Source organism: Syngnathus floridae, chromosome 3 (assembly GCF_059516105.1).
Source record: "Syngnathus floridae isolate MCC-2025c chromosome 3, RoL_Sflo_1.0, whole genome shotgun sequence".
Lineage (NCBI taxonomy): Eukaryota > Metazoa > Chordata > Actinopteri > Syngnathiformes > Syngnathidae > Syngnathus > Syngnathus floridae.
This window is the reverse complement of record NC_142415.1, coordinates 9,233,865-9,248,023: the sequence shown is the minus strand read 5'-3', so window position 1 is coordinate 9,248,023 and position 14,159 is coordinate 9,233,865. Positions and strand designations below refer to the sequence as shown.

General features: G+C 38.6%; 2 protein-coding genes across 18 annotated transcripts in view; both read right to left on the bottom strand.

The window, feature by feature from the left end:
- madd (MAP-kinase activating death domain) overlaps positions 1-3,482 on the bottom strand; it is a 32,527-nt gene extending 29,045 nt beyond the window's left edge. For 6 of the 16 annotated variants that reach the window (XM_088372135.1, XM_088372136.1, XM_088372133.1 and 3 more), the window contains exons 1-2: positions 3,035-3,480; positions 831-1,046 (exon numbers count right to left, since the gene is read on the bottom strand). In XM_088372135.1, coding sequence (XP_088228261.1) covers positions 831-889 — 59 coding nt within the window. In that variant the 5' untranslated portion in view covers positions 890-1,046; positions 3,035-3,480. Of the gene's footprint in view, positions 1-830; positions 1,047-3,034 lie in introns of all 16 variants that reach the window. The other 10 variants (XM_088372130.1, XM_088372131.1, XM_088372132.1 and 7 more) reach the window with 3 other exon arrangements.
- Positions 3,483-4,518: 1,036 nt separating this feature from the next.
- On the bottom strand, positions 4,519-14,053 carry nr1h3 (nuclear receptor subfamily 1, group H, member 3). 2 transcript variants are annotated; one of them, XM_088372148.1, is made up of 12 exons: positions 13,889-14,035; positions 11,783-11,893; positions 11,265-11,451; positions 10,242-10,322; positions 9,688-9,921; positions 8,959-9,225; positions 8,663-8,868; positions 8,099-8,278; positions 7,724-7,823; positions 7,415-7,528; positions 7,143-7,237; positions 4,519-6,957 (listed from the first exon to the last, which is right to left on the bottom strand). In XM_088372148.1, the coding sequence occupies exons 4-12, from the start codon at positions 10,282-10,284 to the stop codon at positions 6,811-6,813; spliced, it is 1,386 nt and encodes a 461-aa protein (XP_088228274.1). In that variant the 5' UTR covers positions 10,285-10,322; positions 11,265-11,451; positions 11,783-11,893; positions 13,889-14,035; the 3' UTR covers positions 4,519-6,810. The 2 variants fall into 2 exon arrangements, with proteins under 2 accessions (XP_088228274.1, XP_088228273.1); XM_088372147.1 differs by lacking the exon at positions 11,783-11,893 and having other exon boundaries at positions 13,889-14,053.
- Positions 14,054-14,159: the final 106 nt, after the last annotated feature.

Here is a 14,159-nt window from a genome sequence, read left to right as displayed (position 1 = left end):
ACATTAAAAGAGAGCGAGGGAGAAAAGACCAACGCTTGGTAATGTGTCCACTGCATGCAGAGATCTGCTAAACTAATTGACAAAAGTAATTTGGCGGCTTGGTGGTAAAGTGCTGCTTCCCTAGGGGAAGATATGTACAATCAATACTTTATCTGTCTTTGTGGGAACATGCATGGGCTTCGCAGTTCACACTTTGATTTAGACTCAACAAAACAGTACAATTGCACCCGAGCTGTGTTCATAGTTGTCATGGTAACAAATGCATTGGTGGAATATACAGTGCACCAGGGTAGAGAGCAGCGACTCATTCGCCTCAAAAAAAAGTTTCATTGTGCTTGTTTCAATTCTTCATCCGAGAAGGAATTCTGAGAACAGCACTTCAACATTGTTAGAATTAATACTTGGGTAAGGTTTTGGTTTCGTAGAAGTAAAAGAAATAACACAGATTTAAACACGGAAACTTCATCACCATTTTCATGAAGCACAAGACTTGAAATGTTATAACCATACTCTTGACAGTTGCACTATGAACACCTCTTTGCTGAACAATCAGATAGTCCTCCAGTGCAAATTCATACAAAGAACTACTGTACTCCGTTTTGCATGCTTGCTCATATGAGTAAACCGCTGGAAAAACTAGCAAAAATAGAATGAGAATATTTTTTGACCAAAAAGTTAATGCTGTATAATAAATCGTTACTATTAATAATTTTGAGCATGTCCAGAGAATTATTGTATTTTTATTTTACTAGTGCCACATTTTTTTTTAATTGTAGTCCATATGTGTTCTTTCGACCACATCACCAACAACAGGCAAAGAAAATCCTTACCTTGCACCAACCACCACCAAGTAGTCGAGGAGTCGTGGGCACGGTTTCTTTTTCTCCATATTGGATCGACCACGTCTTGTATTTCACGTCATCCGTGATGAATGGTGACTTGTTAGTTAGTAGATGGTTTCATTCCAAGCTGGGAAATGTCCATTGTATTATGAGATTATACATTGTCATAATCATTTTGAAGGTTCAGGAATTTCTCGATTGAACCTGTAACATAAAGGGGTACATTTACAGTGGCTATTTTTTGCTTTCTTTGGCCATAACTCAATAAAAAAATCTGTTAACAGTACTTACTCTCAAATTAACAACAGGTCACATCATACATAGAAACACATTGTGAATAACTGAAGTGCACATTTGAACAACATTCCAAACAGTCTGAGTGAAGCAGCACACTCGGAACTTTTCCAACAAAACCGACAGTTCTAATGTTTAAATAATTCGCATGCACATGCGGCTTTTAGTACAGTGCGGCTTATAATCAGGTGCATCTTATGGTCCAGAAATTACGGTAATACAAAATGTATTACAAACGACAACACATTTTTTTATTATGTATGGTTTTCTATACACTGGAGACAATCATAAGTCCGAGACACATTAGAATCTAAATTAGAAATGTATTTTAATTATTTGTATTGCGTTGTACACAAAGGAACCTTTGTGTTTCTCCAACAACAGACATTATGGCTGTTAAACAGTTACAATTGAGCAGCTGTGCAAACAAAACTCATCTCCATTACAACAAACAGCAAATACATTTGGACAACTGAGATCAAGTACACATGGAGATTTTTCCATTCCATAAATGTTTAAATTATAAATTTCTATCCCTGACAAAGACAGGTTTTGTCATGTCCACACAACAAGTCAAACTGCAAAAGGCACGCACCAAAATCTATATTGATTTTCAAAAAGACACCCAACAGGATTAGCTGTCCTATATATTGGAAAGCAACAGGCTGGAATAACTATAAGTAGCAAGCCCCACTTGCAGCTTCCGCCAGTGGACCAATTAGAATGAATACAGATTTTAAAAATAACTGCACGATGACCAGTCACATCACGCAATGCAAGGCACAGAGAACACAATGCAACGGGCGGAACACAAACATGTGCAAACAGACAGCCGCCTCGCTCACCCATCCCAGTGAATAATTGGACACGGTGGGCGTGGCAGTCTCTGATTTAGGGGTGCTGGTAAACAGCAGGACCTGTCAACTAATCTTATCAGATGGAGGACAAGGGTTTGATTCCTGTGTAAAAATAGCAAATAAATGTTGGAGAAACACTAGTCTCCTTGCTTGCTACTGTCGAGGTGCCCTTCAGCAAAGCATCGTCACCGAGCTCCCCAGCTCAAGCAATACAACACTGCACACCTTTCACGCGATCAACTCGATGCTGCATGACTGCACGAGTGTATGTAGTGTGCACGTATACATGTAGTGTGTGATGAATTCCCCTTAAGTATAATATAATTTTCACACTCAAATACTCAATTCAGCCGTCATTTTTTTAAAGGTCTTTTACAAAGGCAATACAGGGGCTTGTCTATTTCAATTATTTCCTCAAAAATCTGAGTGAAAAATAATACCACTAACTCAATATTAATTAGAATGCCCTCTTTACACTGGTGGGGGCACATACAATATGTTACTGTAAAGATGTTTGGGGGGTTGACCTGCCCTTTAAAATTAGTCATGTCACCAAAAAAAAAAAAAAAAGTAAATGTATGACGGACGGGTGGGCGAGGGAAAGAAACCATCATGAAATTGATCATGCAAATACAATCGATCAAATGCCACTTATGGTATATGAACGCAAGACTAAGTGTACGTGTAAAAGTATAATGTCAAATGAAATAAACCAGCAATGGAGAGTACGGTTAAATAAAGGTAGATGGCATGGTGACAATTCTAATAAGCTGTACTGATTATAATATTAAAACAGCAATAATATCTCTGGCAGGCCTTGTCTTGACTTATGCTTGCCTCTCTCGCCCCCACTGCTAGCTTGGTGATTTCGTACGTCACTATTGGATTAGCTAGTTAGCTGCTCCTAGTAGCGTTATCGTTTCGTATCCGCAATACGTGTGCAAATCCTATAACGAGAGCAAATTTGCAAAAACACTTCCCTGTCGCGATCGTTGATGACATGAAAAGCAGAAGTGCATCGTTGACAAACTGCATCCTTACCTGGTTAGCGAGCTAGCTGCTAACAGCGGCTGCAACGCCAGCTGCCCTGCTGGTGACAGACGGCCTGCTTAGTAGATGCCCTTCTCGGTCGAGCAGAGGAGCTATCGTGTGCCCGACTCGTCCTTTGCCTCTCTCGATGCAGCTTGTCATTTAAAGACACAAGGAACAGGCGTCGTCTGAAGAGCTTGGCTTCGTCGAGCGATACGTAGGCGGCACAGTTAAATGGATGCAAAGTATGCGTTTACACCTCCCAGTTCGCTCAGCTTCAACCTGCCTTCACAACATCCTCCTCTTCATCCTCATCTAAGGAGTTCCGCAATCCGCATATTCTAGAACGGAAACTACAACAAGCCTTGCGGAACTAGGTGCTCATCCCCATTCAAACCGTTGCAATGACATTTAGTGTTGAAAAAGCACTAAACTGTTCGTATTTGTAGTTGCGCGCGTGTGTGTGTGTGGTGGTGTATACAGTATATACGTAGACTTAGTCGAAAACAACTCAACATTAACCAACAGAGATAGCTAGTTCGATGAAATAAATATTTTTTATTTTTAGATCCATGGGGGTGGGCGCGGCACTCTACAAAGTTTACGTTGGCTAAAAAAAAAAAAAAAAAAACGGATGGTGCAATTCAATCTTACACTGATATACCTCGGAGCAGTGGCGTCAATAGGCTTTTTTTATGGGGGGTTTGGATTTGCTCAGGGCAAACATGTTTCAGCTGTTTTCTGAGTTTAGTCATGCGACGGTCGCAATCCGAGCCAGGTCGTTACCTGAGCCTAGAGCAACAGTCATGTCACTGTCAGTCCACCGTAAATACAATTTTCAGGTGCAGACCTGACCAATATAAAAGACAGCGTTGCTGTATAAATAAAGATGTATTTGCACTGTATGCCATAAACTATTTTTCATGCTCAGCTGCATTGGAGCTATTTTCAACTCTTTCTAGTTACAAAAGTCAAAGTCAAAGTCAGCTTTATTGTCAATTTCTCCACATGCCAAAGACACACAAAGAAACCGAAATTTCGTTCCCCCCTATCCCACGGTGACAAGACATGGCTCACAACAGACAAACAGTAAACAAGTATAACAAAAGCGTGCTGAATAAATAATGAATAAATAACACAACAATAATTAAATAAATAATTAATTGCTTAATTAATTGGTAATTGCTACAATTAGCAATGACCTCATTATGTACAAAGACGTTAACACTAATATACAAATAAAGTAAAAAACCACCACGTGTATCTTCACTTTACCTATGTCCAAGTCATTGTTTTTAACAAGGTTTTGTCCACGTAGCATGTGGGATGGATGGATGGATGGATGGATGGATGGATGGATGGATGGATGGATGGATGGATGGATGGATGGATGGATGGATGGATGGATGGATGGATGGATGGATGGATGGATGGATGGATGGATGGATGGATGGATGGATGGATGGATGGATGACTACCCAAAAATATGATTCCGGTTCCAAGCAGTCATACTACAGCTTTAATTTAATTTACATACAAAACAGAGGATTCTCAGGGCTTACATGTATTAAAATATAATTGTATATATATATAACTATACGTGTGTGTATGTATGTGTATATATAAATATATGTACACACACACACATACACTTTTTAAAGACAGAAAAACCGTAACAAGATTAGAGATGACATTTTGAACAGCACAATTTGCTACGCAGTCAGTACTTAAGCCAAACAAATGTATTTTTTGAAGACAATTTTGCTTCATTTAGAATAACCAAACAGACTACTTTGAATGACAGACACCAAAGACATCAGGAATATATGTCAATTATCCACTGGCTTAAATCAAGCATTTGATACATTTCTTTTACATATTATCAATTAAATGTCAAATGCAACCAAGGAAATTAAATGAGCAATGAATAATTTGATTGAAAAAGTTGATTAAATAGTACGGTTTTCTTCTGATTTGTTGAAGTTTGTAAGACAAACATTTACTCCCTAAGTATTGGACAGATGTAATTTAAGACCTTTAACATAGTTAAATTCATGACTGTAAATTGCACATTGTACCGTGCCACTTAAATTGCAGCTAATTACTTTGTAAGCTTGCCAGCGATCCTGAATAAAACATAGTCATCAGTTGTTTATTATATTTGAAATATCTGTGCTTGTCTCACTGTGATAAGCACAAATGTCTGCTATGGAAAAAAAGCTATTAACATTTCGGCCATCTGGGAGATCATTTAAAAAAATAATCAAACACAATAAGAAATTAAAGTCATTCAAAAAACATCCAGCTTAATTGCAGAGCCAAAGCAGGCCTGCCTATTACAATTGAGAAATACAGTGCCTCTTTTACTGCAAGTGTTGCAAAGTGTTGTGTGCTTATGTGAAAAGTAAATGTCTTTTTACTACTCAAATCATCACAAATTATAGTTAAGTATTGTAAAAGGTCAGAAAAAGGTAATTACCACTGTTGTATGAAATACAATCTGAAATGGTTGCTGGCATTAGCCATTAAACAACAGTTACAGTAATGTAGAGATTAATGTGAATACAGTCGACAGACTGTCAATTAAAACAGTGCAAAAAGGTGATCGCTGACTCAGTTTCCTGAAGGATATAAAACCCACCAAAATCGTAAAAATAAACATGTTTAAATTTATAGCCTATGATTTATTTTTGCTTCATGTAAATTTTTTATTGCATGAGAGGAATTAAACGCATGCAAGTAGTTATACTAACTAAAGACCGATTGCGGTCCTTATTTCACACACCTAATAAAGTTATGAGATCTTACCAGTAGGTGTTGACAAATGTGTTTGTACACCCGCCGTATCCTCGAGTATGTGGAATAACATTTCTGATCAACCTTTCCTCTATGAGGAAATAAACATATCTCATATTTCATGACAAAAGTGGTAATTTAATTTTATTCTACGTTTGACATTTCTGAGCATGAAGGAATTTTAGGCAGTCGTACGAGTACCACCAATCCAACATACATGAAATCTATTTTTTCCACACCTTTGTTCCCTTAGACGACACTTCTTACCATGTATAGATTGCTATTATTAAGGGTTAGTATTTAATTGTACAATCTTGTGGATACTTGTGCACTCCACACACGTCTTATGAAAATAAATAATTTGTGTGCATCAGTATTGATAAAAAGGATCCCTTTGGGCACTCGAGCGATCTAAAAAAAAAAGATGCCTCTACTTCACATTAGTTTACCTGAGCAACTACACCAACTTTGTTCTCTGTAATGAAAAGCCTCAAAATGTATGCAAACATTTTTTATACTTGGATGTAAAACCATCAACGTAAACTGCAGCAGAAGGTCACGTCTAACAAAACTTCCGATTCATTGATGGCAAGACTACTGAATAAATTAACTTGAAAGCATGACTAGAATTATGACATGAAGCGAGAGCAGTTATACGCCAAGAGCATTCAGACTGTAAAAGAATCGAACCGCACTCAACACATTATTGAATCAGAAAAAAATAATTCAAACCATTAGCCGGCATTTCATGTTGGCAAAACCATGCCAACATCCACAAAAAGGAAGAACAGGCCTTAAGAGAAAAAAATCCTTCTGAACACAAACCATTTCAGACTCTGAGAGCAAAAGGCATTGAGACGCTCCCCAAAAAAAGCCCAACAGCTCAATGCGGCAAGTCGTCCATGACCAGATGAGACAGGTTCAAGCCTGTTACTGGTGCCACATCCGAGTCAAGATTGAACATGCCAAGGAGTGTGATATTAGGACTGCAGTCATTCAGTGACATCCCAGATTTCAGAGAGCAGCGGGGGAAGCTTCTTGTCCTGGAGACGAAGGGCAAAAACCTGTTCAGAGTGCACGCTGCTCAGTGTACGAAGGCTCACCAGCTTCATCAGCATGCGTGGAAACATCAAGTGATCCTGAGAAAACAAATCAAATGATACAATTATATGATGACTAAGAGGTTAGTATCGCTGAATCCAATGCCTTCAAAAGTTACTCCGGTCATGACCCCGATGTGCTTGTTGGTATGACAAACAACAAAGTCATGTTGACACACTGTGGGTAATAAGAGAAGAGGTTATATCAACGAGTGGGTACTTACATTTGGTCTCTTTATCGTGATATAAGAGCGCAGGGCGTCAACATAAGGTTGTTGCAGCCTTTCCACAAGATCATGATCTTGCACATTTGGCCGATCTGAAAAATTGTAAGAGCACAACAGACATCTCTTTAACAGACAGAAAACAACATATGAGATATCCCTTCAGTATCTTAAAATTAATAAAAAACGATCATTAACACCACTTTAAAAAAAAAGTTTTCATTTGACTTGGTCCTGAATAGTTACAGTCATTGGTCGGGGTGAAATCTGACCTGCAGAAAATATGTTGATGGCAATCAGCAGTGCGTACTCAGCTTCATCCAGCTGCAAGTCATTCATTCCTTTAGAAAACTCAAAGATGGGATTAATGAACTCAAACTGAAGGCCTATTGAGAACAGAGAGATATGAAAAAATGATTAAAAATATGATTTGTCACTTTCAAATAATGCTATGTTAATAATTTTGCGGTGACACACCTGTCTGAGCTAAGTAACAACATTGTATCTTAATTTGGATATTTTTGCCTTTAATTGAGTAATGGCTTAATTTACAATAAAACCTACTGCACAATAAAAAGTACCTGCTTTTGCAAAATCCTCCTTATTGTAGCTAAAATCCTTTAGAAATGTAATGCTGTCAATGGCAGGGTTGTATCGACGAGATGTCTCCAGCAGCATAATCTGACGAAGACAAACATCGTTGTTCATTTCGTATTGTACACACACAAAGTCAACACACTGGCGAGGACTATGATTCACAGCATTATGGAGACAGACAATTCCCCTATAGAAGCCGGTATGAATTGTAATGTTTTTTATTTGTAAACCCTACGTGGTCACGAAAGAAGAAAATGATTTGTTTTTGTGTGTGTGACACAAATGGGTGAATTAGCAAAAGTGAACGTGTCAATACTTGGCGCTACAACAACAACATTGAAAGTAGAAACATAACAAACTTCTATGGTTGACGTCTTCAATAGTGCAATCTGGTCCTCTCTCGTGAGCTCTAAAAATCCAGGAAGCTGCTTGGCAAAATCCACAATCTCCTGGACCGACATGATCGCCAGCTCAGTGAAGTGGGCAAAACGCTGCTGACGCACTTCTCTATTTTGTAGATCTTGATTCTGCGGCCATGGCTGTGGTTGTTATTTGTAAAACACACACAAACATAGTCACCATGCTTAGTCATATGCACACCCACGTGGTTATACAGTGGACCCCCCGCATACTCGTGGTTCGGTGAACATGCACACTCTAATAATTGCATTTTAGCTATAATATTGGTTTGATAGCATCAGTGTGATGATCAGAGTATGACATTTACATTTTCATTATTCAAATATTTCACTGTACTGTAAATACATAATGATAAAGAGAAGAAAAGCGACTGAAAGAGAATAATTGAGAACCACCGGACTAGAGATCTAGTTTAAACATCAAGTTAAGGCTCACTAACAATGTGCCAGCTGGGTTTTGGACAAATTAAGCTGCTTCAATAAAATACTGAGATACAAACTTACCGTCACTTTTGGTCTATCAAGAAAGGATCTCTTGTTGCATTGCTTCTGCATGGCCACCAGCTTCTCAATCATTTCCTGCTGCTGAGGATCCAGTGAAGCTACTTCCTGCGGAGGAGTGGGAGTAACCACTGCGGACGAGCGGGCCGTCTCTTCATCCTGCTGTTTTTTCATCTTCTTCAGACGGATTTGCTCCTCAGAAAGCACACCTGTGTGCCAGAGAAGACAGAGTTTGCAAGTAGTACACAATCAAATGGCTGAAAATACTAGACACAACGCAGTGAAATTGAAACACTCACACTGCTCTAGCATGCCTGCCTCACGACACTTGCGCAGGCGGCACTGCTGGCACTTGCGCCGCATGTACATGTCCATTTCACACCGTTGGTTGTTCTTGCAGGAGTACTGGGCACTTTTAATGACACTACGTCGAAAAAAGCCCTTGCAGCCTTCGCAGCTAAGCACATTGTAGTGGAATCCGGAGGCCTTGTCACCGCATACGCTGCACACCTCATTTCCCAGCATCTTCGGGGCGGGACCCTTTTTTCTCTTTACCGGCTGACCATCTATACAAAATGTACGTAAAATAGAGGTGAAAAGCAGCTCATTTTAACAAACAAAACATCTACTTAGAGTGAAATTGAAAATTATAGAAAAAGAAATGCAACCCTTTTTTTACACTCGACTGAGACTCTGCTAAAACTACGCATTACAGGATTAACACACTTAATATTTAAAAACAGCAGTGACACCTCTTTTCTCTGTTTGCCTGAGCGTTGGTGTATTCATCTTTTAATGTAGACTTTTTATTGAGTAACATGCAACTCAACCCTTCCATTTTGCAGTACTAATGACGGTTGGCTATTCAATTTTATAAAAGATATTAAATAGTCTCTGAATTCTAATCAATGTAAAAGATAAAATAATTTGAATTGACTGAACAATGGCTAAAAGCTGTATAGAGGAACGATTTTTCACAATGGCTAAAAGCTGTATAGAGGAACGATTTTTCACAAGTCATTTTTCACCTGTGCTGGTGGCTGTGTCGCCCACATCGGGCTTAGTGTCACTCGGCTCGACTGGCAAAGGACTGCTAATCCCAGTGGGAGTTGGGCCATTATGAGATGAGGCAGGGAAGTCATCTGGTTGGGAGAGGTCACCAAGAGAGAGCAGGCTTTCGTGCTTCATTGCCATGCTGCCATTGCTCTCCACCATGCAATGAAGTTGCAGTTCCGCAGCTCCGTCAAAAACTTTACTCTCGTCTGACCAGTGGGACAAAACTCGTATTATTTTTTGCATCAAATAATAATTTTGGATAAAATGTCATAATGAAGACCAAGGATGAGCAAATGACTTGCGACCGCTTGATTTAACTACTACATCTGGTCAAAAAGTGTGTGGTGTTATGTGCCCCCCCCCCCAGCAGCACTGGTGGAAATATGTGCCCTTCCTTAGCCTTTAGGTCGCTCATCCCTGATCTAGAGTATAATGCAGTTAAATTTGGTTTCTTACTATTGTTTGTTTCACAACTGACCACAATGCTATTTTATCTAAGCCAAAAAATTACGGACAAATATCTTACCATGACCAACATCTGGGATATCAGTCACAGGCAGCGTTGACATCTTCTGTACAGCTGGTTGTCATAACGAAATCTATTTACCTATGTGAAAAGATGAAAAAAGAAAAAAAGCAGAGCGGAGTAAGAATGACAATACAATGAGAGCTGTACAATAGATTGTGCTAGTTGCTCATGGGCATATTTAAGTAAAATGTTACATTGGAACGTGATATCTCAAATGGTACCAGGCGGTTGGGGCGAAGGGCTCTAAACCACAACCCAAATTGAAATAATCTTTAAACACAATTATAAAAAAAAGTAAAGGCATGCAGAAAAGCAGAAATGAAAGTATGTCATGTGCCACCTATAGATGGATTCAGGAAATTCTATCAGCAGACCCAGACAGGACACTTTGCTATTTTGAACCAAGCTTCCAAGTACATGAAAAATTGTACTCATTTAAATGTTACAATAAGAAATATAGTATAAACTGTCTGAATATGATTTGCACGATTGGCTCGGACTAGACCAATTTTTAAATAAGATTATAAAAATAATTAGGTAATAGCAAAACTACAAAGCACATACGTAAATGTCCTTATTTGAAGATATTTAATAATTTGCTGAATTAAATTCCTTACGTAAGAGTATTTTTCCCTATTCCTGGGCCTGGTATCTAAGACATAAAAATAATTTGCAATAAACAATAACTGTTTATTTCAAATCGTCACGCTGGATTTCACTAGAAGACTTCACAAAAGCCCAAGACAATTCACAAGCAGCGATGTGCTCTGGGCCAGACCAGAAACCTTGTTTTGTCATTTCTATACTCGCACAGCTAAACAAACCCTTCTAAGCAATAGATCATGTTAGAAGTCAAACATCATTATTTTCTGCACAGCATGAATCTGAAACACTTTCAAGAGTCTGGCAAAACACTGTTTGTTAAATACTAAAGTAGAAAAAAAAAAAAATCTCCAAAACATGACATTTTGACAGATCAGGACACTTAAGCTTGCTAAAATCACTCAACACTGACCCTACCTCTGATGCTGATATCTTATTTTGCTTGCAAGTCCATCATGGTCTCAGCCAGTCGAAGATGGTTGTGCCAATGGAGGACTTTTTTGACTGAAGAGGCTTGAAGGTGTCAATGCCCTGCAATTTATTGCACTCAATTTCGCTGACTTGATAGGAGAAAGGGAGAAGATGAGTTCCTTCCTACAAAGCTCTGTGGGAGACAAGAGGGAAAACAGGGTAAGGGAAGGGGGAGGGAACACAAGAGGTCACTATTGGTCACTTGCATGGCTCTTCAATCCCCAGCAGTGCTCCAGTCCTTTCCTATTTTACAAAGACATAGCAGACGACAAATGATGAGCACCCTTCGCGAACCCCCCGACTGTGTTCAGCCAGCAAACGAAAACAAAGCTCACCTGCCTGAAATCCAGTTCACTCATAAAATGTCTGACAATGTTAATCCACAAAACAATGTGATATGTTTTAATCGGTTCAAGCACAATACTTTTAACCGATATGGAACGTTTAATTGGGGGGGAACTCACCGTTCTTGCTTATAAAACATCCTGTGACCTCTCATCCTTACACTGATTTTCTGTTCAAGTCCAATGTCCACTGCATCTTATCGGTCAGTCACCTTTTGTTTTCATAGAGTACTGGGAATTAAACATTTCAAATAAAACAATTAAATAAAAGGCTGATGAATGTGACAATACTGGATAATTATGATGTGTAACAGACAAATAACTCAGTGAGATCTACTGGAGTCAAGCACAAATAACTGAGTTTATTTTCAAATATTGGAGCAATATTCAACCCACTAGAGTTCATTTGCAGTTTTTTTGGGAGGGGGTAATTGTCATGTCATTTGGGCACGTTTCTGTACCAAGTGCAAATATTTAACCCAAGTCAAAACTTAACACATTGAGCCAAGAGTTGCATGAGTGCACGATTCCTGCATATTCTGAACAGCACAATAAACTGTGTCAAAATGTCAGAGGCATTTTCAATAGGTTGCAGTCTCATCAATAGTAAGTAAATTGTCACATACGGTCATTAAACAACCAACTAATGTCAAACACTTGCAAACTCATCGGAATGGAAACAAGTTCTCCAGGCAAAACTACTAAAGAGTCTGTGAACCAAGTGCAAGTTTCAGGTGTCACACCCTTTGGTGAAGCAAAAGTGGACAACCACCATACTCAGCAACATCTGGGTGTGAAAGCAAAGAATCAGGGCTTTCACAAGGACGGGTCATCCATAAATGAATCAAAGTTCCCACAAATACTCCTAGAAGAAGAAGTACATAATTCGTCCACACCCTTTCACATACTCTGAAATGTTTTCACTTCTCTGACCAGCAAATGGGGCGTGAATAACGAAACAAAGTATTAACATAAAATATTTTGGGATGATGACTCAACATAGCAGTTTGAGGAAACTGTAGCATGTCTCTTAAGTGACAAACTAGAACACAAATAGGCACAAATATATATATTTTTTAAAAATAGCTTTACAGTCACTTCAGTCCAAAGGTACAGTACAGAATTTGGACAATCACAAGGACTGCAACTTTTTTACGAGCCAATTATGTCCTATTACTTTTGAGCCTGTCAACTTGGAGAAAATCATGCAGTAATATTGCATCATGCGATCTTAAAGAAGCGTAATAGGTCTCATGACAATGTTTGGTTTTATTCGATTTTCTCCAATCACAACATTTCGTTTCGTACACACATAAAAATCACTTAGTGGCTGGCCAACTTGCTTCAGTTGACAGTAAACAATCTTTGTTTTCATTACTTTTATATAAAACCTATGTAATTTGGGCCAAATTCTTCAGAATCCAAGGCTTTGTTGTGCCTGATTGTTGAGTCATCAATCTACAGCTTTATATGTTCCTGTGTGAGGGATTACAACAAAATTTGGAAAAACATTATATACTCTTCCCAGGCGAGCAGACCAACATTTGTTTCGATATAATTCATTCAACTAAGCAGGTGCCTTTTTTTTTACGAGCCAAACGCAATTAAACTTCAACAGACCAAAACATTCAAGCTAAAATTGAAGGCAGAACTGTCCCTGGTTAATATTATAGTCCGAAGTTTGAGTTCATTTAATAGATATACAGTATGTGTCATCTAAATAATATATTACTGTTTTGTTTGGAACATTTGTATTATTACAATTGCACGGAGGTAATCGTGTAGAGTGCGTGTAGGCCTTTGTCAACAATGGATCGTTACCTAACAAAACTCCGAATAAGTTCTACTATGACATACTTAAAGAATGTGTCTATGTTAGCATTACAAAGTTAGCAATCCTAGCGAAATTAATCCGATGTTAAGCATCATAAAAATAAAAATAAAAACACAGCAAGAGCGTTAGCTTTCGAGCGAACAAATGCTGACAAAGGTGTTAAAGGTGCTGTCACGAATTGTGACACCGATCTTAAAATAATCGATAATTAGTCTGAATAGGAAACACAACGCCGACGAAATCATTTTGATGGGTAAGCTAAACAAAAACAATACTGGAGGTTAGCGACCCGCATTCGAAAGGAACTCTCTCGTAACACCTCAACTTGGCTAACTTCGTGCTCCCTGAGTGACAAATGAAAACGCAATTAAAGCGAACATTTGTAAACTTGCCTGATGGTTTGCGAGTCTTTCACTTCTTTTACTGAGATTACACCGGGCGTTTGTGTTTACTGACAGCGATTTTGACAACCGTAGCTAGCCAGTTAGCATGTTTGCTATCGTAACGTAATTGCATCATATGATGCGGAGGCCCAAGAAGACCGGAAGTGAAGAAAACTCATTCATATTCACTGGATAAAAACATCAACAGAGCAGTTTATGGCTGCAAATAACCTCATCTGTTCGAATAAAAACAGCTATAATCTGAAAACATTTGAGTATC

Coding starts and splice junctions, on each gene's coding strand:
- nr1h3 (XM_088372147.1), bottom strand. CDS start 10,284: ATGTCAACGCTGCCTGTGACTGATATCCCAGATGTTGGTCATG. Junction 7,824..8,098: donor TGAAGACGTCAACCATAGAA/GTTTGTTATGTT, acceptor TGTCTTCGTCAG/ATTATGCTGCTGGAGACATC. Junction 7,529..7,723: donor GGAGGATTTTGCAAAAGCAG/GTACTTTTTATT, acceptor TGTTCTCAATAG/GCCTTCAGTTTGAGTTCATT.